Below are 25,695 nucleotides of genomic sequence, written 5' to 3'. Positions count from 1 at the left end.
GATGGGGGAAAGTTAACAGCATGGGATGAGGCCAAGCAGAACTCTGGACTGCCTTCCATACCACTGACTGATAAGAGTTCAGACAAAAAGATAAGGAGAGTGCTCCATGAAAGAGAATTTCCTGTAGTGTTTGTAGACAAGTCTATAACAGAAACTCCTGCTAAAATTGAAAATTAGAGCTGGGCAAATTTTCTAGCTTAAAGAGAAGTCTACATATTGTAATTAGCTGAGATAGAGGTAATGTGGTAACTCTAACCAGTTAAATTCTCTGAGGGCTAGGCAGTGGTATTGTCTACTGTTATAGTTTACTGCAAATTTGGCTATTTTTTTACAACACTGCTAAAGCTTAGACAGTTGCAAGACTTGAAAGTTAGTGAAGACTGGAGCAGCATACATAGATGTCAATACAAAAAAGTAGGCTATACGTCTTCTGGCTATGTCAGTGAGGTAGGATTTTTACCTAGTTTTTGATTTTTTTTTAAGTATATGTGATACATGTAGCTGAATTTCAACTGGTCATTTATGGTTACACAATAATTTTGTGTGGTGTACTTGTTCTATCATGGCATTTGATGTCAGCAGACAATAGTGAATACTGTTGTTTTGATAAAGATCTGTTTTGTGGTAAAGAAGCTGGTTATCTATTAGATAATTGAGAAGCTGCGTATGAATTCCTGATTTGGTGTTCTTCCAGCTCTCTTACCTCCTACATGACGCCATCCTTAATAAAGATCACTGCACCATACCCTCATTGAGCTGGTATCTGAAACCAAACTACTAGGAGTTCAAATAGATGACAGGCTCAAATTTAACTCCCATCTACTACTAAACATAAAAAAACCCACCAAAAACTTGGCATGCTCTACTGACACAATCGGTTCCTCACCTCAACTACTAAACTTACTCTCTTTACTTCTTTTCTCTTACCCTCCCTTCTCTATGGAGCCCCTCTTCTAACAAACCTACAGTTATCTCTCAAAACCAAACTGTCCTCTTGTTACAATAAAATAGCCAGACTCACCACTAGCAACAAATCATCAACCCATCACTGTGAATCTCTCCACAAACTATACTGGCTTGAGCTTCCCAACTACCTCTCCTACACTCAGCTCACCTATGCTCATAAACTCATTTTCCAGCCATCCCTCTGTCCCTCTCTCTCCACTACCTTTAAAATGCACCACACACAAAGACTTCTCAGATCTAACAGTCAAAACCTTATAGAAGTTTACAGACACCTCCACCCCCAGGACAATACCTCCTCTCACACTCTCTAGCATGCCTATGGAACTCCCTTCCCCCCTCCATTCGTACCACTACTAACCTCCCATCCTTTAAAAAATCACTCCACTCTCATCTAACTTCCACATGGGAATGCTCCTGCTCCCATCCCTCATAACTTACACTTTACTTCAACACTCTTTCCCTTCCTTCTCTCAAATCCCAGGTAACAAATTCTTGCTTGCTTCTATTATACAACTCCTTACTAATATCTAGCAATTCCTTACCTTACTGAATCAAACTACCTGTCCAAAAAAAAAAAAATGTATTATTAACTTTGATTGATTGAAATACTTTTGATCAGTCTGTGTTACCTCTGTAATCTTCATGCATTCTATGTGTGTATATTAATCTTAGTTTGCTTACCTCTGTAATCTTCATGTAATCTATGTTTGTATATTAACCTTTGTGTAATCTGTATGATGAGCTTTTCTCCCCAGGACTCCACTGAAAACGGGTTCTTCAGGCCCAATGGACTATCCTGGTTAAACAACTGCAAATAAATAAATAAACAAAATATCTCCTTACTGTCATTACTCAACAACCTACAGCAAGGCATCTCCATGCCCGTTCCTTTCACTAGCCCATCTCTCAGTGGTACCAGCAATATCTAGGTTTGCTCCCATTCTATTCTTCATTGCAATTTGCCCTATGACTGCCAGCTAGACTCCATTTTTGAGGAAAAGAGTTATGAAAGACTGATATGGTTATAAGCTTAACACTCAATTACATGTGAAAAGCTTCTAAGGATATGGTCAGAGAAAGAATCAGACTTCAGCTTTACAGCATCTTAGCAGTTAGAACATACAGTGAGATAAAAATGAACAGATTATATGATCATTTAAAAAAATTTTTGCTAGTTCCTCAAGTATTATCCAACTAATTTTTCACTGTTAACACTAATGACACAAGACAGCTGTGCAGCAAGAGCTCTAAGGACTACAAGTAGTTGGTTTAGTTGTTCAATCAGCTTGACCAAGGAATATCACTAGTTTATCTGTCAGTTTAGCACAGAAGACCAAGGCTATGACTGGTTAAGGTGCTTCAACTTGTAGTCCTGGATGTTGTTCATGGTCCCCATTTTTCTGCTGTCTGACTGAGCAAGCCACTTAACAGACAATGCTCTTGATTGCCCTTAAAGAGAGAGACACAAGCCCATACCTCTTAACTTCTTAGCAGAAGAATTCTGGAAAAAGCAAGAAATAAATGGAGTCTAGGGCTGTAAAAAGTGACAGATTACAAATCTTGGTCTTAGAAACCTAGAAGGTTGACAGAATAACAGGTTTGTAATAACATGCATTTTCTGAAGGACACAAACTGAAACTCGAATATCTGTATTTATTTAATAAATTCAGTTCTCAATGTTTTGACAGAAAACCACAAATTTTATGAGCACAGACCAAAAATCTGATGAAAAATTCTGTGCATTCTACCAGATTCTGGATTGTTGAGAAATATGCCTAAGGTATTTACCCAGTTAACATGTAAAATGTGTGTAAACACACATATGGTATCTATAGCTGCACAGTTTATTAATTTGCTTGTTAAGCAGTTAAGAGGCTAAATGTTTCAATATGAGGCATTCTCAACCATTATTCAGATCACAGGCAAAACAGATTACATTTAGTTATCAAATTTTAATGCTGTGCAGCATATATGAAAAATATTATACATTAAATCTGATGACATATTTCTATGTTTGAATTACTGCACTGTGAAAAACCATGTAACACGCCACTTTCAGCTATTCACTATGTTCACAAATTTAGCCTTTGTTTAATAAATTATACAACTATCCATAACTCGTTATGCAATAAGTGTAGACAGATATGCGTGTTTACTATAAACACACACTTGCATGAATACACATACATAAAACACATTGTACAAGTATGGTGCATGGTAAGTGGGGAAGAACAACTGTACAGGTAAAATTGAATGGGGCTCCCGTTTTTCAAAACAGGACAGCACAGCATGCTTCAATTAAAGTTTTTGACTCCTCAGCCTTTCTGGAAAAAAACAGTCCGGGTGCTGCAAAGGAGCTTTCACCAAAAAGTCAAGCCTCTGATTAAGAATAAATAATTAATAATGTAAAATCTGTTCTGGCTATTAAACAGTGCATCAGCTCTTTCTCCTTGCATACATACTTTGGGGATCATCAGAGTTGATCAGTATCACCTACAATTCCTTTTGTGGACTTGGAGAAGGCATACAACTTTGTATCACAGAATGGCTTCTGGGAGGAGTGCAACAATATGGAGCATCTCAGAGCCTTTGTTGTGGGTCATTCAGTCTCATTAGTTGAAAAATGATAACTGTAAACACATTCTTGATAAGATGAATACTTTAAATATGAAACCAAAAATCGATCAAGGGGCATTTCCCCATCTCCACTTCTGGTCATGATTTTCATGCTCAAGTAATCAAGGTAGAGCTGAAGAGTAGAACAGTATCCAGTTTGGGGGTATAGGACGGTTACAAATTTGCTGTTTACAGGTATTTTCCTCAAGTGGCTATGATCTCCAGCACACACACAAACAGTTCACTGCTTAAATTGACGCAGCTGCAAGTAAATCAACAATTCCAAATCAGAAGGCATGGTAATCTCCCAGAAGAGAGAAGACTGATCTCTGCAGCTACATCTCGTGAAGGAGTTTGAACATCTTGAGCCTTGTTAGTGAGTGAAGGCAGAGTGGACTGGGAGACTGACAACCAGGACGATACAAAGGTGCCAGTACTGCAGGCACTCTACACAGGAATGAAGGCAAAATGAGAAAGTAAGTCATAGGACAAAGCTCACAATGTTGGTTCATTTCTGTCACAGTTCTCACCTAGTGCCAGCCACTTAGGTTAGTATTGAAAAGAATGAAATTATGGAAACAAGCAGCATGCAAACAGGTTATTATTCATAGTTGGATAGGTCTACAGCTAAGCAATGGGTGACCTTTTTGTCAGAAACAGTTCCTTCTGGGAGGGGGATAACACTGAACAACATCTAAAATACTATAATAAACAAGTTTAAAAACATTTTGTGCATGCAACCCCCATAACTTCTGCATCTCCAAGTACAGCGACTGCACTGCATTTGGGCTTAAGAAAACCTTCCTCACCCTGAAAGTGTTACATATCACTCTGTTCAATGCGTAAAATGCATTATCCAGCCATGCACAAAAACAAATGGTAACCAAATTACCCTAACAGTAAATTGCCTTCTCTTCACTTTTGCAGTATTTGGTCCCTCCCTCCTCCTCCCTCTGTCCTGTCTCTTGCCATGTTTTTTGGGTGCCCTATGAGCCAAGGTCCCCCCCCCCCCTTCTTTTTTTCCTTCTGGATGCACGTTGTCCTTTGTCCCTGATGGTATTCTGTTCTTTTTTTTTCCAGTTCTGAGTGTTTTCATCTATCTATAAGTCACTTTTACGCCTTACGTTTTGCATGAGGAGGCACCTATAAGACCTAACAACTCTGGCATACTGGGTGGACCTTGGGCTATCCTTGGCAGGAAATCCCTTAGCTGAAGAATACTGCAACAGTGATATGGAAGGACATCTGTAAAATATGCCAGATAACAATAGTTACAGTTCTGCCTATACTAGAACTATTTTTTTCTGCCATGCCAGTGAACTGCAATCTTTCGCAAAGGAGAATGTGACCAGCTCTCAAATATATGCAATATTTATAACTATGTAACCTGTGTACGTCTTGCAACTTGCTTAAATATACATCTGTTAACAGCTATACTTCCCTAGCCTATTCTAAAGCCATAATCCTTTTCTATATGTACCCAAAAAATTTACAGAATAATCTTAGTCTTACCAGCCATACTTAAGGTGCTGGGGGGAAAAAAGGCAGCAGCACAACAAATGTCTGTATCTATGTATCCTTTCAACCATTAAAGGAAACTCCGTTACTCCAAAAGCTTTATTTTTTTGTGAGCCCTCTTCAACCGCTTGCCTCTTTCTTTCAGATATCTACTGAAGTATTAAAAGAAAAAAAAAACATGAAACAACCCACCTCCTCAGCTTATGAATCAAAAGACAAAACTACAGGTCAGCACTGATGCAGATAAGATTATTCTGACTGTATTCCATAAAGATTCTAGGGTTTGGCTAAGTTCTTAACTAATTACGCTTTCTTACATGGAATGGAATTAGAAGGCTCCTTACCTATGCAAAAGTTCAGAAAAGTAAAATATGTGGGTGGAGGATGATAAAAGGAGAACCAGAAATGCTAAGCCTGGTGAAGCTCAGCTATGAAACAAAACTGTTATAACAGAAAACAGCTTACAGTAGCAATCAGTGAGTACAGTACAAGTTGCAACATCACAGATATCCTGGTTATATTCCTTAAAACAATAATACAATAGCAGAGGTAGTCAATACCTCAGCAGAAAAGGTTTTAACAGGACGGGGCACAGATCCACTCATCTAGGGAAAAAAATATAAGAAGGGTCATTTTACTATGGGTAGCAAAAAACAAAAACAAAAAAAAAAGCTTGGTAAGCATTACAAAAAAGTTAGGGTGCTAATCACATCTGAAAAATATCACGCAACATGCAATTCATGTAAAATAACTGCAAGGAATAAGAAAAAAAAGTAAGCCTAATGGACAGGAAATGAAGGGCTGAAAGGCTGAGAGACTCTAGGATAAAATAAAAACACAAGGGAAATAAGGCTTATGAGTAAGGTTACCAGTTCAGAACTCCCCACAGGAACAGATTCACCTATCTTTTATTAGCTTGACTGGAAGACTAGCCTCCAAGGGTCTTTTTAGCCATGACTATAGCTCACAAGAGCAGTGCTACATATAGGAAAATTTTACTAAATGTGGGGAAATAAAGATTTGCACAGAAATACAGCCAGACGGTTTACATCTTACATAATACAAGCTACAAGGCTCTCTGTTACTTGTTATGCAAAACTGCTGTGCATAAGCACAAAAAAAAGCAGTACATTTGCTTTCTTCTGTACATGTATCTTGCCCAGTGTTCCTGAAACAATTTTTACAGTCATGTAGATACTACATTAACTTAATCTTGAAGTAAGAGTTTATTTCCTTACTACAAATGGCATATTTTAGCAATCAAGAACCAGCCTGAAGAAGGCATATTTTTCAATAGTTGTAAAGAATTGGGGGGGGGGGTCTTTGCACAGTTAGAGCTACTTGGAGGGGGGGGGGGCAAGAAGACAGTTTGAATGTAAATGTTCAGAATAACTCGTTAGTTCTACCTCTAACAGGAACCATGTGAGTAAACACACTTCAGAAGGACTGTGGAATGAAAAAATGGCAGATAAACGGACTTTGATACAAGAATTAAACAAGTAGAGCAGAAAATCCAAACGTAGTGAGGTTGGATAGGAACATATGGACTAAAATTCCGTGTCTTTCTCCCAAAGAATGAACTTCCACTTTGCAGCATAACTAGCCTAGACATAACCTGAGCAGGTTATTAAGAGAACAGTGGAAAAGTGCCCTGAAAAATCTCAAATCTCACAACTGTTTAAAGGATCCAAATATGTAACCACATTATAAAGTGGTCCAGCAGATGAAGAGGGGAATTATAAAACAGTTCCTGGAAGGCTGATGAAGTAGACAACGTACAACTAAAAGACAACCATAGAAGTGGCTGTACGCTACTAGTTTAAAAAGAGGTGGCCCATAAGAGCAGGGTACATACAGTCTATTTGGTGTGGTTTGATCTATAAAGCAGTCACTTGTTTTACAGGTGCATTAAAAGACTAATTGCAGATGGTAAGAATGGCTGTTAAATCTGAGGTGGAAGTTCTTGCTAACCTAAACATTTCAGGACCTCTACTGTACCTCTGCCCTTTATTCCAGCAACAAAAACTTGCATAACAGCTCCTTATATCAGGACTGACAAGAGTGAAAACCCTAGAAGAGACAAAGTAAAGATGTGGCCAATAATGATTAAGGGTAATGTCTCTAACTTGGATTCTGAAAGATAGTCAGAATAATCCTCTCCTCTCATGTATCTCACCTGAAAGCACTGTGACCTGTAAAACAGCAGAGAGCATCTTATAATATTTTGTAAAGCTGCCAATTTACTAACCAGAATGGCAGGATAATGGTAGTCGTCTGAAATTCAAACCAAATCACAGTGCGAGTCTTCAAAATAAACAGAGATGTAGAAGGGCTCCATACTTCTAAATGGTCAATAAAACTGAGGGAACAATCATCCTGGATAGTAACGTCAGCCCTGTTGTTGATATACACAACATGTTTTTCATGGATGTTTTCACGGACAGTAAAGAGAATTGTGTCTATAACAAATGCATCTTTTTGGAAATGGTGATAAGAAGTAAACAGAAGCCAGTGCAGGACAAAATGACCAATGGTCGAGACCATGACAAAAACAGGGGAAAAGGAATGTACATTCCTATATGACCTTGCTGGTGAAAAAGCTAATGAAAGCTACTTAGATTCCTTAATTGAACTGCTAATGGTGGTGGTGCAGAATGGCCACATGACTATCCAGTTATGCATCACAGGCAGGATGTGGAATAGACAGGGGTGCCACCTCTCAGTCTCAGCAATAAAGCTGATGTGTCTTGCAACATTTTGTCTTCTTGGAGCACAGAGGAGCATCCTCCTCTACAAGCGCTTCTATCACCTTTGCATCTTTACATGCCATCACAGGGCATGTTGAATTGTCAGACTAAGGGAAACTCCACAGAATTACTTTTCCCTAAAGAATATAAGGAGTTATGTATTTAATCTGTGTTTCTGTTTTTTCTTCTAAAACTAAACATATGAAACAAATGAGCTTAAAATTAATATTAAAGGTTGACAAAAGCTACTAAAGAAAAATAAAGCTGTAACACTAAGAAGAAAATACACAAATGCAAGAACCCTGTGGTAGAATTCTATCCCTTCAGAAAACAGAAAAGAACCAAGAAAGCAAGGCCACTTGCTCCTACATACTTCCTCTAACGCCATCAGAAATACAGGACATTAAGGCAGTGCCCAGTGATGGAAAAGACTGCTATCTAGAATGCCTAGTGATGTTGAGACGAACAGGGCCGTGGTGGTGCAGCGGTTAACGTTATCGCCTCACAGCAAGAGGTTCTCCCATTCGATTCTCGGCTGGTGTGCCCCGTGTGGAGTCTGCATGTCCTCCCCACTGTCAAATGACATATAAAGACATGCAGGCAGGTGCGTGCGTGAATGGGTGTGCCTTCTTTGAAGGTTGGGTGTTAGCTGGCAACTCGGCACCGTAAAAATCAACTGAAAATCATTAGCGGACCGGAGTTCCGCTGTGGCGACCCCTAACTGGGATAAGCCGAAAGACATAGACAGGTGAAGCCACTTCCCATTCTAATTAAAGTAAGATCTATCTAGTGCTCCAGCAGTTGTGCAACTACTTTTTCTTAGTAGTTTATGGAAGGTTGGCAAGACCAGGATAAGTTTACAATGCTAAGGTAGCCTCCATTATTTAGTGTACGGATCACAGGAAACATTATGTGTTAAGCAAATGGATGTGCGATGAAACCAGTTATTTTGGGTCAAGTACCTTAGCAAGATCGCTTGTATGTGCACTGCAGTATAATCAGAGTATTAACTTTTTCAACAGAATATTATTTTTAAGCAGAAAGAGTTGAGTGTAGTTTATGTCTATACTTTTAATGGCAGGTATTCTTACTGGCAGGTATTTAATGACCTGATATACAAAAGACTGTAGCCGAACTACTACTGGATCTTGGATTAAATGTGTCATCATAACATAAAAATAAACATGTATACTTTTTAACAATACAGGAGGGTTATTTACAAAGGTTTTGTAAGGTTACTGTGTTATGTATTTTTTTGATGGAGAGAAGAAATCTGTGGTGTTCAGTCACTTTTTTTGCACAGGTCTCAGACTTCTGTGATTTTGAACTGCTTCGCTTCCTAATATGTCACAATATAATCCACAGCTTCATCCATGTTCGCTCTTTTTAACTGGGAACATTCACCTCCTCTGATGATTCACATTGCAGTGACAAAGTGTTTAATTAATGTTAACATGGCTGTACTTAAGAACTGTACTGTCATGCTTTGACCTGATGGCACTGGACACAGGTTTATTTTTACAATTCTTATAAAAAAGATTTCTAATATTAACATACCTCTGTCTTTGCCAGTCGAGATACATTTAAAGACAACCATTCGCAGGTCAAGGCCCTCCTGCAGCCAGATTTTATCCATAATTTTAATCATCTGTAAAGCCAACATGTCTTGCCGTAGATCTTCACCAACCTAGGGAGTATAGAAATAATATCAACTCTCAGTGAGTTCTCTGGAGCATCTCCAGTACACACACTACCAAACATTCAATATTAAGCCCATGAACAAAGACAACATGCGTTAATAATCATATCATTTAAACACAAATGCTGAAGACAAAACACTACATTTTGAAAACTTCAACAGCATTGCAAAAGGTACTCTATAAAATTAATAACCCTTTAAAATTCTTCTTTTTTACCCCCTAAAACCACTCATACTTACTTAACTTTTGTTGTGCAGCCTTTCAGCATACAGACATTATCTGCTGTCAGAGTTGAATAATAGGTGCCACAGAGTGAAGAAGCCCTAACGACACCACCTAGTTGAACGAGATCCAATAATCACCTCAGGTAATGGAGGTGGTAGAAGAGGAAGGATGTGAATGAACATTACCACTTAGTAGCTTATCCCATGGGAAGGCCCTGACAGAGCGTATGTTGCAGAAGCAACATCAGAGGAAAGACCCTGAATGTGAGTTTTGCATGCAGAAATACTTGACTTCGAGGAGTCAGCCTTGCAAAAGAGTGCATCACTCTGGAGTTGTGTATAGCTAGGGAGCAGAAACTTGTATCTGCACTGGGGTTAGAGTAACGCGCACTGCACTCTTCCTGCCAGTCAACAGGTGGATAAGTGTAACATAAAATATTCTATTCCTACTGGATGATTGCTATGATCTGTAGCTCCTATTTCTCCTGCCTGATACTCCAGTGTTAATTTTAATTATTTTGGGAATCATTTTATGGTAATATATTTTTGTATTTCTGGTCCTTTGACATGTTTTCCATTTTAATCTCTCGGTAATAGTTCGTCTCTAAAATGAGGAGGTGGACATTCACAAGGGCAGTAGTAGTTAGCTGTAAGTTGCTGCAGTCTGGAATGTATTGAAAGTTGTTACAGTTTGGAATGTATTGAGTATTTGAAAGTAAAACTTCTCTTATCAAAATGAATACAGTGTTGCATGTTTGCACCTTTCTGATGTGTAACAAATGGTATCAGAATACAGATTCTAATTATAAAACACTTCATGTTTGACAAGAAAAAGGCATACAAAAGCAGGGAAAATCAGCTTCGAAAGTGACAGGTGTTGCTTTCAAGGTAAGATGGCTAATGAGCACTCAGGCCCTTAACAGAAACATCATGGAACTCATATGCAGAACTACACAGTCTATGTTTTTGCAAACCCATAAAAATGATTTAATTCTTTCGTACATGCTCTCTAATCCTTCAGCTTCCTCAAGTTGAATGAGTGTCTTTCATAAGCAGACCAATCGTTGAAACTGGTCATATTCTAAGTTGTGCTGACCTTTGCTGACATATACCACGAGGCCATTGTTTCCTGCATTGCAGCTTAACTGTAAATACACGACTGGCCATTAATATTCAAAAACAACCACAATGATTGGTCAAGCCCCAACCAGCGTGCCTGTTGTAAATAGAGCATATGTTGTATGTTTCGGCTTTTCCCGGTTAGGGGTCGCCACAGCGGAACTCTGGTCCGCTAATAATTGGCACATACCAATGGAAAAAAGTCTGGTCCCCTGGACTTTTTTGCATTACTATATGCTTTAAATTTTTAAGTTTTCTTCGCCAAAATATATATATATATATATATATATATATATATATATAAATTAGAAATCCGGACTGTTCGGAGGTACAAGAGAGAACATGGAGAAAATACCAGGAAAATCAGCTACATTATTCAAAACTAAAGAAGCATACCTATTTTTACTTGCATTTTCTCCATTCTCTCTCTCTCTCGTACCTCTAAAGTATCCGAATTTCAATCTTATTTAAAAAGAAAAAAAAAAGGAACAATGGAGATCTTCCTTTCCAAAGCACTGATATACTGTGTAAGTGTTGGGAATGCAAGTCCCATACGCATGTGCAGTACATCAAAAAAAAAAAGCAATGGGATATCCACCAAAAGCAGAACACCACCACAAAGCTGTCATAAGCAAAGTCATTTTTTTCTTAAATAATGTCATTGTATAATACCAATAACCAATGATGTGGGTGTGGTATGTTGAAGATTTACCCATGGTTGGCTTCGCCCTTGTGATTAACCCACACCAACCGTGGGCAAACCTTCAATACACAACCCCCAGGTCATCGGTTATTGCTATAATATTACACATTAAAAACGCACAGTTTATGAATAGCATTTAATGGTAGGATTAAATCACCCTTTAATATTTTATACTGAAAAAAAATACAATGAAAGTATCGTTAGCCTTTCAATATTCACAAAAATTGCTATGCTGTAAACCTTTTGGCAAAATGTTTATGTATGGAATTCCAGCTTGTTTAAATCAACTATTGCACACATAAAACTGAGCATTGTACTAAACTACTGTCCTAGCAATACTTAAGAAAATCTGAAATAATACAGTTGTATACCTTGAAGCTATAAATTTCAATAATTAAATAGTCTAAACACTTGTTAGAATAACAGTTGCATTACGATGGAACAAAAAATAATTTGTCAAACATTTCCACATCATTACAGAAGGCTACATTACAAAAAATTTAGTCCTTTCAATGTGCAGCAATGCATTTTGTTGAATTTTAAAAAATGGATTACAACACGTGTTAAACATGAAGCCACTGTTTGCCACCTATGTAAGCAGGTAATCCAAGAAAACTGTTATGAATCCAGTGCTTTATTTACTATTACAGCTTCACTTACCACCTTGTAGTCATCAAACAAAAATTCTGTTATTATTGAATCTGGGTATAAGAAAGTGAATGAGAAAGACCCCCAAACATTAACCCTGCATAACTCCATAATTAACTTTAAATTCAACTGAGTATGATCATTTTGCAGAGAAATCCTGATTAATTTTATCACAATGGTTTATAATGTACTTGTAGAGTAAGAGAAATCCTATTTAAAGGACACAGTCAAAAGCTTTTGTAAGATTTAAGAGTGATAATAACAGGAAGATTGAAAGCTAAGGAATCTACTAGATTAGTAAGAAAAGTGGTCTGTATTATGACTGGCCAGGCAGAAAACTACACAAATTGATACTTGCATTGCATATTTTACTTAGCAGCAGAGAATTTGCATGTATTCTGTTACAGTACTTTCCTAGCATGGATGGTAGAGTGATAGGCCTCTAATTTTTCAAACGCCACTTGTACATTATTTGTGCATCAACTTGACTTCAAACCTCAACTTTGGACTTGCTCAACAATTATAATTTTTACCGAAACAATATGTCTTTAAAGAGAGACTTAGCATTTTTTCAGTTCTATGCAAGCCAATATTTACCTTTTTAGGGCATTCAACACCATGTCTCCAAAGAAAAGTGGACATTATGAATTCTTATTAATAAAAACTTCATCTATAGTGTATGTCAAATTAGTATTGAATATACTACAGAATTCAAATGTATGAGCAGATCACTTAGATTAAATACAGTTTTTCCAACCAATACAGTCTTACTTTAGGTTACTTTCTGCATCCTATGTCTGAAAAGAAAGTCTAGGGTTGCAATATACATTCTTCCCCAAAAATACTTTAAGGATAATTTTCCATTGTTTTACTTTTATTTTACAGCCTTACTGGTCTTTATAATGTTTGACTTGCTCTTTTCAGTAGGGAATGTCTTGCATGTTTTCTGTGTTCTACACTTCTAATGCTTCAAAATCATTTACTTTACCGAAGAGATTAGAAGAAACTCTAAGGTCGTCTTTGGGGATCATATATATCAGTTTATAAAGTGTATTTGGTAAGCTTATTCCAAGCAATTCTGAAGTTCTGCAAATCAATATCTCCCAGTTACCAGTTTTTAATTTGGCTACGCCACCTTAATAAACTTTAAAAAAATTCCTAGCCGAGTGTATATTTGACACTTCATGAATCCTACTACAACATTATGATCTGCGTTTCTTAATAGCTGAGATTTCTAAGGAAATAGTACCTAGAATATTAGAATCTCTGCTGGGATTTCATTATGAGCAGTTGTACATTCAGTTGCAAAATGTGGTCAAACAAATCCTCTTTATAGCAGGCAAAGTAGCAAACAAGTTCAATATATGAAATAACTTTAGTGCATGGCGTACAAGAAGGGCAGAACTAATTTTAGGTGCTCAAGAAATACTATTTTTTTGTCACTTAAGATCGGAATAAAAAAGAAAGAAAACATACATTTTTTAAAATGTGTCCAGACTTAGACAAAATTTCAGTGTGTGTTTGTGTTGCGGGGGGGGGGGGGGGCTTTGTAGTTAGGCCACCCCATAGTTCTCTGAGACAGTAAACAAAAACTCCTCCCATTTTTTGCCAGCTCTCACTTTATGATACAACCTTTGATTTCAATCAGTTTGTTTTCATCAGAAAAAACATTCTGATCCACAGGGACCATTTTCAGGTTCAGCCTAGGAAAATAAAAATCTAAAATATCATCTTTAAAAAACAATACATTATCGATGAAATATGCAGTGAGGACACAGCATCTTTAGGTACTACAATGCTGTTTATAAGTTACAGCAAATGCACTATATATGTAGCTACACATTCAAAACAAAAGTCCTCCCATTATAATAAACTCAACTAAAACCTTTTAACTTGTATAGCATGCACAATATATGTGTGTGTGTGTGTGTGTGTGTGTGTGTGTGTGTGTGTGTGTGTGTGTATATGAAGTCACACATTCAAGATAAAAATCCTCCCAACAGGATATAATTAGAGCTGACATACTAGTAGAAAAAAAAGGTGGAGCCTCCATTAAATACACAAACTCTCAACATATTTCTATACCCCCCCAAAAAAATACCATCATTCCACAAAACTGAAGTACTCATTACATTTCTGCAACTTGTTCCCACAAAGGGAAAAAAATATACATGTCTACTCTGTCCATCACATCAGGAAAACTGTTACTACAGCTGAAGAAATCCTGTGTTGGATAAGTGCAAATATCCCTCAAGAGACTCGAATCCTAGGACACCGAAACATTAAATGACAATATTTATGAGGACAACCTTCCTACATCTCCTCCCAATATTAATTTGTGCAGTTTTTACTCATTCTACTACTAGAAACAATAAAAAGTACAGTTTTGTACCTACCATAAATGTAGATGTTCGAGGATCCACATTGCTGCAGTCCTAACTATAGGGTAGTCCGCTGTCCCAGTCGGCCCGAATACCAAAGTATATGGCTGACGTCGGTCAAGGCGCATTAGTCTGACGTCAGGACGTCAGGGTACTAATGCGCATGACCGACGTCATATCCTCAGTCTTTTCTTGCCCCAGATGTCAGAAGACCCTAAAAAGACAAGGTCAAAACCAAAAACACCAAACACTCCTGCACCAAAAAATATGTACAATATATACAAAAATACAAGAGTATAACCTCACCCACACAACCACCCCTAAACACAGAGGGGAAGGAGGGAGGGTAAATTGGACTGCAGCAATGTGGATCCTCGAACATCTACATTTATGGTAGGTACAAAACTGTACTATGTTCTTCATTCCACATTGCTGCAGTCCTAACTATTGGGTAGAATCCCAAAGCAGAGGTAAGGGAGGCTGGCAAATCATAAGGAAGCAGGAGCTGTCAACATGCCTTGCAAAATAGCTGTGGCAAAACCAGCCCTAGATTTAGAGTAGAGAGGAAGGTGGTAATGCTTAGAGAAAGTATGCACTGAACTCCAAGTAGCTGCCTCCAAAATATCCTTAGTTGCCACAGCGCTTAGAAATGCTGTTGAAGTGGCAGTAGCCCTAGTGGAGTGAGGCCTAATCCCAGCTGGAATCTCCTTGCCATGATGGGAATAACAAAATGCAATGCAAAACCCAATCCACTTAGAAATAGTTTGTTTTGACACAGGCTTGCCCTGTGAACTCAAAGCAAAAGAAACAAACAACTGCTGAGACTGCCTAAAATCCTTAGTCCTGCTTAAATAATAACGCAACTGCCTGTGTACATCTAAAGTGTGCAAAATCTTTTCCCCTTATTTTGGGGATCTGCATAAAAAGTAGGCAAATGAATAGTTTGGTTTAAAGCCATACTAGAAACCACCTTGGGCATAAAGGAAGGATTAGTACGTAATGATACTCTATCCTTATGGAAAATCAAAAGGCCCAACCGCCATAAGGGCCTGTAATTCAGAAACCCTTCTTGCAGAAGTAATGGCCAACAAAAAAGCAGTCTTCCATGACAAGTATTTCAATTCAGCAGTAGCAGGCTCAAAAGGTTGTAGAGTAAGTTTCTCCAACACAAAGTTGAGATCCCAAGCAGGAGTAGGAGCTCTACGTGGGGTCTTATATTCTTTGCCCTCTAAGAAATTGCTTGAACAAAGGATGCGAAAACAATGGTGGGTCACAATCATAGTGAGCTGAAATTGCTGCAGCATGAATCTTAATGGAAGAGAAAGACAAACCTTTGTCCAATAACTCAGTAAGGTATTGAAGAGCCACACTCAAATTAGGCTCAGAAATCTCCAAATTCTTCGCTGCACACCAAAAGAAAAATCTCTTCCATTTTTCTGCGTACACTTTCCTAGTACTAGGTCTTCTGGCTTCCATAATCACATTTAAAACTTGTTGAGGAAGTTGAGACCTGCTGTGTTTCAAAACAGAATATGCCAGGCTGTTAGATGAAGAGAGTGAAGCTTGACATTGAGCAGGTGACCGTCCCTCTGAGACAACAGGTGTGGAATCAAGGGTAAAGGCCATGGAGGCTTCCTTACCAGACTCCTCAGTAGTGGGTACCAGTGTTGCCGAGGCCAATCTGGAGCTATTAAAATCATCCTTGGCTTGTCTTGTCTGACCTTTAGGAGCACCTTTGGGAGAAGAGGCAGAGGTGGAAAGGCATACACATGAAGATTTTTCCAACTGAAAGAAAGAGCATCCACTTTCCAAGCTGTGTGATGAAACCTCTTTGTGCAAAACTTTGGCAGCTGGTGGTTTAGTGGAGAAGCGAACAGATCTATGTCTGGAGTTCCCCAGGACACTGTCAATGTCTGAAATACATGAAGATCCAGTTTCCACTCGTGGGGATCCATGATTTGTCTGCTTAACACATCTGCTAAGGAGTTCTGTGCTCCCGGCAGAAACCTTGCCTGAAGAGTTAGTTGCAAGCTGAGCGCAGTCTCCCATAAAATCATTGCTTGCCTGCACAACGGGTAAGAATGTGTTCCCCTTGTTTGTTGATGTACCACATGACAGTTGTGTTGTCTGTTAGAATCAACACCTGCCCTGGAAGAAGTAACTCCTTGAAAGCCATTAATGCAAACTGGACTGCTAACATCTCCTTCATGTTGATATGTAGATGCTGTAGTCTGGCAGGCCACTTGTCTTGTATCCACTTTCCATTTAGATGAGCTCCCCAAGCAATGTCTGAGGCATCTGTCGTTAGAATCTGACTGGCCTCTGGCGGGTCACAGAGAGTCCCTTGTTTAGGTGACATTCCTGAGCCCACCACAAAATTCCTGTTGAATGCAAGGTATTATTTGAATGACAGTGTCCAAATCCTGGCAGTGCTGTGTCCATACATTTTTGAGATACCATTGCAGCTTCCTCATATGCAGTTTGGCATTGGGAAGCACCAGAATACAAGATGCCATGAACCCTAAGGCTTGAAGGACTGTCCTTGCAGTCAGCCCGGACTGAAGACTTAGTTGATGGAAGTAAATGGAAAGATTCTTTTGTTTGTCCGGGGTTAAAAAGGCCATCTGGGCTGCTGTATTCAGTCTCACACCCAGAAAGCACATGTCTTGTGAGGGTACTAGACTGGACTTTATTTCGTTCACAGAATACCCTAGGCATCTTAGCACTGCTATCACATATTCCAAATGCTGTAAAGGTCTTCCTTTTCTTGAGCCAGAATCAGGCAGTCGTCCAAGTAAGGATAGATTTGAATTCCTTTTAGCCTGAAGTAAGCTATCACTGGAGCCAGAACCTTTGTGAATACTCTGGGCGCAGTAGATAAGCCAAAGGGCAATGCAGAGAACTGATAATGAGAATTTCCAGCTCGAAAACGCAGATACTTCCTGCAACTTAGTCTGATATGCACATGAAGGTAAGCCTCCTTGAGATCTAAAGTTACCATCCAGTGATCTTTGCCCAGCAGAGGTAAAAGCTGTTGTAACGTCAACATTTTGAACTTGGGAATGTCCAGATAAGTGTTGAGGATAGACAAATCCAAAACTGGTCTCCACGTGTTCCCCTTCTTTGGTACTAGGAACAGGCGAGAATAAAATCCTAGGCCCCTTTCTGGCACAGGAACTGGCTGAATGGCCCCTATTTGGAGTAACAGAGAAATTTGCTTGTGAGCCTCTTTTCTTTGTAGAGGAGGAATGTCTGGCATGCCTTTGAAAGGAGGCAAGGTATGGAAATAAAACCTGTAACCGTGGTGAATGATATCCAAAACCCATCTGTCTTGGGTAATTAAATCCCAATTTTCTTTGAAAAGAGCCAGCCTTCCTCCCAAAGGTGCTGCCAGGCGAGAATGCACTGGCAGCTGAAAAGGTAGGTCATTGGGTCTGTTTACGAAAGGACTGACCCCTGCCTTCACCAGAAGTTTGAGCAGGTGAACTCCTGTTCTAGGCCTAAAAGAACCTTGAGCTCTGCCCCTACCACGTCTAGACCTACCCCTAGACTGGGAATCATAAGCAGGATATGTCCATCCCTTAGCAGGCCAATTTCTACTAAACTTGGAGGCTGCACCTGCAAAAAATCTTTAAGTTTGCATAGACTTAGCCTTGTCCTCCATTTTCTTTAAAACTGCTTCCACAGGCGAACCAAACAACACATCAGACTGTAAAGGAGCATCCAAAATCCTTGTCTTAACATGCTCAGCTAAATTCTGATCCCTCAAGCAGGCGTGCCTCTGAAGAACAGAACCAGTGGCAGCCACCCTCGAGGAGGCCTGCACAGCATCAAAACCACATTGCAAGGAATGCTTACCCACCTGTTCAGACACATGAACTAAATCCTGCAACTCTTTACACTCAATACCTTCTGCCAGAGCATCCACCTTAGACTTCAATTGTGAAAGGAGATAATTTTGATATTTTAACATGTGAAACTGGCAATTCAACGCCCTCATGGCTAAAGTGGAAGAAGTATACACTTTCTTTCCCCATCTATCCAAAGCCCTTGCCTCTTTATCAGGAGGAACAGGATTTTTAACAACAGAAGCCTTAACACCTTTAGGCCCCTGAGAGACAGTTTCCGGGTCTGCCCTAGGACTCTTAAACAGATACTTATGAGCTTCAGGCACCCTATAGTACCTATCCGGTTTAACTGGGGCAGGAGGCAAAGAATCAGGGTTCAGGGAAGCCTCTGCAAAACATCTTCCACCACATTCAGAACAGGAGGTATAGCTAAAGGCCTATGCTGGGGTAAAACAAAAATTCCTAAGCCTCTTCCTGGAATCAGAGAAATCTTGACCTTCCCATTTAAAATGTTCCCTCATGGAATGCAGAGTCTCTGAAAATGAAAAATCCTCAGGAGGAGATGCTGAAGGAGTAGAATCATCCACATCAGAATCAGAATAAGGAGGATACTCCTGCAAGTCTTCAGCCGAAGACTCAGAAGCCTCCGAACACTGCTCAAAACTCTCAAACTCAGGTTCCACCCTAGGCCTCTTATCAGGAGGGGGCATAGAACCTCTAATCATAGTAATCAAATCCTCTGCCATTTTAAGCATATGTTTCTTGGGCAAAGATCCTGAAGAGCTAGGAGAAACCCCCACTGAAGTTAAACCTGGCCTGCCCCTCAAAGAAGCCTTGGAAACAGAAGGGGAGGCTCTAACCACCTTAGGGAGAGAGGGAAGCACAGCCACCTGAGAAGCCCCTTCAGCCTGGCCTACCTCCTGAGAGGACACATCCTGTAACAGTAAAGTCTCTCCCTGAGACTCCAAAGAAACTCCTGGCAGAACCTCCGGCTCCACTGAGCCCTCTAAAGAACCGACGTCCGGGACTGTCGGTTCTTCCACTCTAGGCTTTGCTGCTTTGTCCTTGCGCTTTTGGAAGCGGCCGGAGCATCTGACGGCATTTTATAATTACAACGCTTCCCAAAACTAACCTGGCACAGTCTAACCTTCTCTTAATGGTGCGTTTGTTAAATCTAGCACAAGAGCGGCATCCAACAACGCCGTGCTCAGGCCCTAAACAAGGCATACACAAGGTATGGTAATCCCTATGAGGTATCTGTTTCCCACAAGAAATACAGTTATTCACTTTTTCTGACATCCGGTTAAATACTGAGGCAAGAAAAACCAAAATATTCCCCAAGCGGGTACTTAGCCAACTTTGATTCGGTCTGAAACTCCGACTTCAGAAAATTTCAGAACGCCAACCTGCACTCGCAAAACTGCTTCTGCATCGGACCATGCGGCAAAAAAGACTGAGGATATGACGTCGGTCATGCGCATTAGTACCCTGACGTCCTGACGTCAGACTAATGCGCCTTGACCGACGTCAGCCATATACTTTGGTATTCGGGCCGACTGGGACAGCGGACTACCCTATAGTTAGGACTGCAGCAATGTGGAATGAAGAACATCTAATAAGAGAGAATCTACTTGACTGGATACTTACACCTGCCCTCACACAATGCAACAAACTCAGTTACCCTCACTTACACCCTGACATATGTTCCAAGACATATATTAATATCTTAAAAATACCATTTCAGTTTATCCTGTAATCTATCATCATTTAATAAAAACACTTTCAATTTCACCTTGAAGTAATATAACTGGAATGTGTTAAAAACATTACCTCTAGATGCACATTACTGTTCAACAAAAAATTCCTCAGCATCCTAAACAGCAAAGCACCAATCAGGATTAAGTCAAGAGCAACCCAGCACCATGGTTAACACAGTACACCAAAGAATTAATGACAACATGAGACAGGCCATAGAAATATGTTAATAAACACTACTAATCAAAACCCACAAGCATTCAAACTCTTGAGAAATTCAAAGTGAGACTGGTCAAGAAAAAAATACATTATCCACTCAACACTCATTAAAACAATCTAACCCTCTTTTGGAAAAACCTGAATCATCTCTTCTACACCCGGGTAGATCTTCCTAACCCAATCCATTCCCCAATGATTCAGCACATAGCACCTCTTGCAAATTTAGAGCTCACTTTCACTTTATTGAAACAGTAAATACACTCCTGAAAGATGGCAACACTACAAAATCTAACCACCTCTCTCACTTCCTCTACTCAACCCACAAAAAGCAACTAAAACATTACTTAAAAGTCTGTCCTTACTAACATTATCAAAAATACTTACATAAATTAAGACCAGCCTCAATAACCACTTATTAATATATATATATATATATATATATATATATATATATATATATATATATATATATATATATATATATATAGCTAGGAGTGTTACATACCATCAATCTGGAAGCAATTTTACATCCTTCCACTACATGAGGGAAGTAAGTTTATCAAACTCCCCAACTATCAAGCCATTGTCATACTTCATCCTTTGTTTACATTTCCAGAAAAGTATAACCACTCAAAACTATTACGATATCTCTAAGACGCCAATCTTCGAGCTCCACACAACGTGGTCTCTGACCTTATCACAGCACAAAAAGCCCCCCCCCCTTAGATGTCTCAGCAACATTCACAGACCTAACCAAGGCTTTGACACTATTCCCACCAAATATTAATAAACAAAATGGCCAGCTTTGGCCTTTCTCAACTACTTACATCCAAAGCTACCTGAATGATAGAGCATAATCCGTTAAAAGGAAAAACAAAGCTCCTTTCCTACCAGTCTCACCAGCAGTCTTGCTAGGCTCAGTTCTGGGTCCACTTCAATTCAAAATCTTTATCAAGGAGCTGCACCCAGCATGTACACCTGTATCTACAGTCCTATATGCCAACAATTCCACTGTAACTCACTCAAGCCTAAAACGCCTTTTTTGTAAACTTCCAGTTCACACCCATATCGCCTTATAGCATCCGGAATTTTTTTTGGGTCTAGCTTCTTCAACCAAGTGACTTACCAGTTAAATAGGCAGTATTAGAAAGGGCAAGGAGTTATTAAAGTGACACCCAGATTGATAGTCTAGCCAGTGGAGATATTAATCTTTGCCATTTATTCATATTTTCATAACATAGACCTACATGTTATTGAGGTGTATGGTGTGAAACATCAATATGGGAAACAGGATAATGCTGGTTTATATCACACTATACTGGAAATACTGCTAGTTTGCCAGTAATTATAAAAATAAGCAATATTTCTTGTATACTTAATACATCAAAAAAGAAGTGGCTTACAAACTGTTGCATGGCATTAAGTGAAACTTTTAGATGTTGTTTAAGAAAAACAGTCCTGATGTTTGTAAGTTGTACACCTTGAGAGATACCCAGTATTTGTTTTGCTAATTATACAATTAAGCATAGGTTATATTATTTCACTAAATATCTCAATTACGCATGCACTTAAAGAGGAATTTCTTCTTGTCATGTAGAAGCTTATATGTCTGGTTAACAAAAATGTTCTAATATATTGTCTAAGTTGTACAGTTTAAGATATGAAAATTTGTGAAAGGCTACAAAGAGTACAATTTGCATTTGTATGCATAATATAGGATACCATTTATGAAAAAGTCTTATGAATGCACCGACCATCACTGTGAAGAATACGTCTTACTGATGATGTTGATATTTCTACAGTTTTGCTAGCTTTTATTGTTCACAAAATATCTGCATTTGTTGCTTTTCAAGTTTATTCTCTGGAATGCAAGATGTGTATAGGCTGCTAGAGATGCGACATTCCACACCACACAGATATCAGCTAATATGCTCTTTTTACTAACTATCAAGAATTGGAAAAAACAACTCAAACTTTCTCAAACATTGAATCATGGTTACAAAAATCATAACTGCTACTTAATTCCACCAAACCCCACCCCCCACGCTAATGGTGTTCACAACAAAATAGCATCATATCCGTGCATCTAAGAACTCGACAAAGGCTACATCTTCTTTACAGAGCAAAACCCTTCATGACAAACACCAGTAGAAAAGCACTTGCTTCTTCTTACTCACATCACTAATACATACCCATCCTGCATTATCACTAAGCAGCAAACTTCTCAACTAAACAAACTAGATAAACGCTGGAATTCAGTTGCCAAATTTGCCACCAGTCTACCATTCCAAGTCCACCACTGTAATGCTCTAAAAAAGTTAAACTGCGTGGAATTACCAAGATACTTTTCATGCTCAATTAAGAGTTGCTCACACCATCAAACCATTAAAAGTTTATTCTTCAAAGATCTGCTCCAAAAATATGTTTTCAATAAAATCGTCACTAATCATGTAATACAAAGTCTCGTAATTCAACCAGTGAGTTTTTTGTACTCAAACTATGTCACTAGATTGCTGAATAAAATACCCCTTCCACTGAGTCACAGTGCAAGCAGACAGCAATTTAAAACTCAATTATTCAACTCCAAATTCATCTAAAAACATCATGGCTATTCAACTGCTCTCTCAAGTTCAGGTGTGTAGTCACCATAGCATCTGCCATTTCCTTTATCAAAACTTAACTTGCCTTCAACAAATCCAGCAACCAAATTTATATCTTTGAATTCCTCTAATGTTCTTCTACTCCACCAAATTACAAAACAAATTCTTCTGAACTCGCATACAGAAACCAAAATACTCCCACATTGTTTCACCTATTTCCATCAATAACTTTCATCCTCTATCCTACAGTTTTCTACTATTCTAGTGCAGGCTCTTCACACTTCGTTCTCCTCAATCTTCTATCCCAGATTTCTTCATCTCCATGCATGCAATGCCACTTTCTTTCTTAATCACATTCACTCTATATCTATACCTTCTGCTCCCCTTAGTGATTACTTCATACTGCATTCATTACACAGTTCCTGTTTTTCCAATTCATTTTCCTTTCATAATGATTTTGCATCCACTATTTCAGGATGTGTGCATACCTTATTTGTAATTTGTCATGCGATACATTACTGTGTGTATTGTACTTCGCCTCCTTCTATTCTAAAACTTAGTCATATAATGCAATGTTTCTGATTTTACATTTTTTTAAATGGATACATAACCTTTTTATAGAGCTTTTCTACCCTGGTCTTTGGTGAAAAGGGGTTGTCTGCCCAGTTTGACTATCCCGGTAAACTATATATATATGAACACACAGTTACATGTACACACATACAGTAACATATACAATATCAGACAGAATGGCAAAGATGATTAGGCTAGGTATGAATCAATGACCAGGACGTGACAAAAGGAGTTGAAATAGGGGAATAGTGTCAAAGTACCAGAGAAGTCATTTATTTATTTTTCTCTCCTCAATTAACATTTAAGACTTCCCGCAGTAATCAGGACATTAATGGAATGTTTTAAATTTCATATCTTATATCTCATGAGTTTATTACAAATTTCTACTTTTAAGGATATTCTGGTTAAGCAATTGTTTGTGTTGTGAATGAAATGATGACCATAGCAAACAGAACTAAAATACCTACTTATTAAATTCTCCTACAATATTAGCAATTCCACTTTTCCATTAGCAGCTTTCTTCATTATCAATAACTGTTTACTGACTCTCAAGCAAAAGTGTGAATAACACCTGTGGATAACTGAAATTCCATTTTGTGCAGCTCTAGTGAACCTGACATTCCTTAGCTATTAGCGATCTCACCTACTATTTGCCAACACACTATAAAACAAGTCTGTCTCATGATGCTGATGTGAGCTAAAGGGGCAAACATTGCATTTTTACCACAACTACCCTCCTCTCTTAGCCTTCCAGTATATCAATTAATTTAGAACCAGCCAAGATGCTCAATGTCAGTAAATTTCAATGAATATAGGATCAGATTTTTCAGAATTGTAGCACTAAATTATGTATAATCAGTGCATTTAGGTTACATAGTCTGGAAGAAGGTATTTTTTGTTAGCATCTGCCTACTTAGAATCAACTAATATAGAATTTCTTCTAATACTGCAGAAACTCCACATTCCATAGACAAACAGTCACAGTTCTATTACGCATTCAGATGATCTGTGCAGTGTCCCCCATCACCCATTCTTGTGTTTCATGTAGGATGACATCGAGTAACTATGAAAATCTCAGTTAAAATTTAGGTATAATAACTTAGCGTTGTCATCCTACGTTACTTGTACTTTCAAATGTGTTTTCAAACAGTACTCTTTCTTTAACTCAGCCAAGGGAAATCCTACAACTTGAAGTACGTGGTCACGTAAATCAACTGCACTTTGTAACTTTCCAGACATTCTAAAACAGGAATTTGATCCTCTGCTAAATTAGAATGACCTATACTATCGGCATCAGCTACATTACCATTAATGTATTCTCAAACAGTTAATCTTTGTTTGAATGCCTACTGGAGAACAGTCTACCATGGTTCTATGAACTAGACACCATTAACCAGTTAACAAGTTTAATATGCTTTGTCTGAATCTCCTTAAAGAAACACATTTTACATAGTGTACTAAAACACATTTTTGAATTAAAAGATTCTGAAGTTATAACAATTTACAAAGAACATAACCCCAATAAATGTAAAACGCTGACAAAGTTGTTCCATTCATAGTAATGACAACAGTTGTCAGCGCTGACAACATTAAAGCTAATGTCACAATAAAATTATTCCTTGTAAGTGGCATTTATCAAAATAACAATATAAAATGTAGATGAAGTAGCTACAACACAGTGAAAAACAGTGCAATCATTTTCTGAAATACTGTCACACGTTACCATGAAAGCAGTAATTTTAAGCTATATACCCAAGTAAAAATTCTCAAAGTAGAAATAAAAATATGAACATTGCTTAGATCACTGCAAGTATTCATAACTACCTATAGCTCACTAAAAAAGTTATCTTAAAGAAGATACTCTACTAGAAAAACCAAGTTGCCAGGAAATGTTGACAAGAGCTCTTACCAAATCATTAAAATGTGTCAGTCTCAGAAATCTAAAACAATAAACAAGCACAAACTCATAACAATAGAAGAATATCACTAGCCAAGAGGTAAAAACATGCTTAAAGAACCAGAGAAAATCTGAAGGCACTTGTTTGATGTGTATCTTGCAAATCAGCTTCCAGATACAA

General features: G+C 38.4%; 1 protein-coding gene across 1 annotated transcript in view; it reads right to left on the bottom strand.

The window, feature by feature from the left end:
- PIK3C2A (phosphatidylinositol-4-phosphate 3-kinase catalytic subunit type 2 alpha) overlaps positions 1-25,695 on the bottom strand; it is a gene marked incomplete in the record, with an annotated part of 1,553,204 nt that overhangs the window by 435,908 nt on the left and 1,091,601 nt on the right. The window contains 1 exon segment of the mRNA XM_044082088.1: positions 9,405-9,534. Coding sequence (XP_043938023.1) covers positions 9,405-9,534 — 130 coding nt within the window.

The sequence above is a fragment of the Protopterus annectens genome, chromosome 9.part0 (genome assembly GCF_019279795.1).
Source record: "Protopterus annectens isolate FY-2018-M chromosome 9.part0, PAN1.0, whole genome shotgun sequence".
NCBI classification, from domain to species: domain Eukaryota; kingdom Metazoa; phylum Chordata; order Ceratodontiformes; family Protopteridae; genus Protopterus; species Protopterus annectens.
Note: the sequence above shows the minus strand (reverse complement) of the source record. Positions and strands in the feature narration are given on the sequence as shown.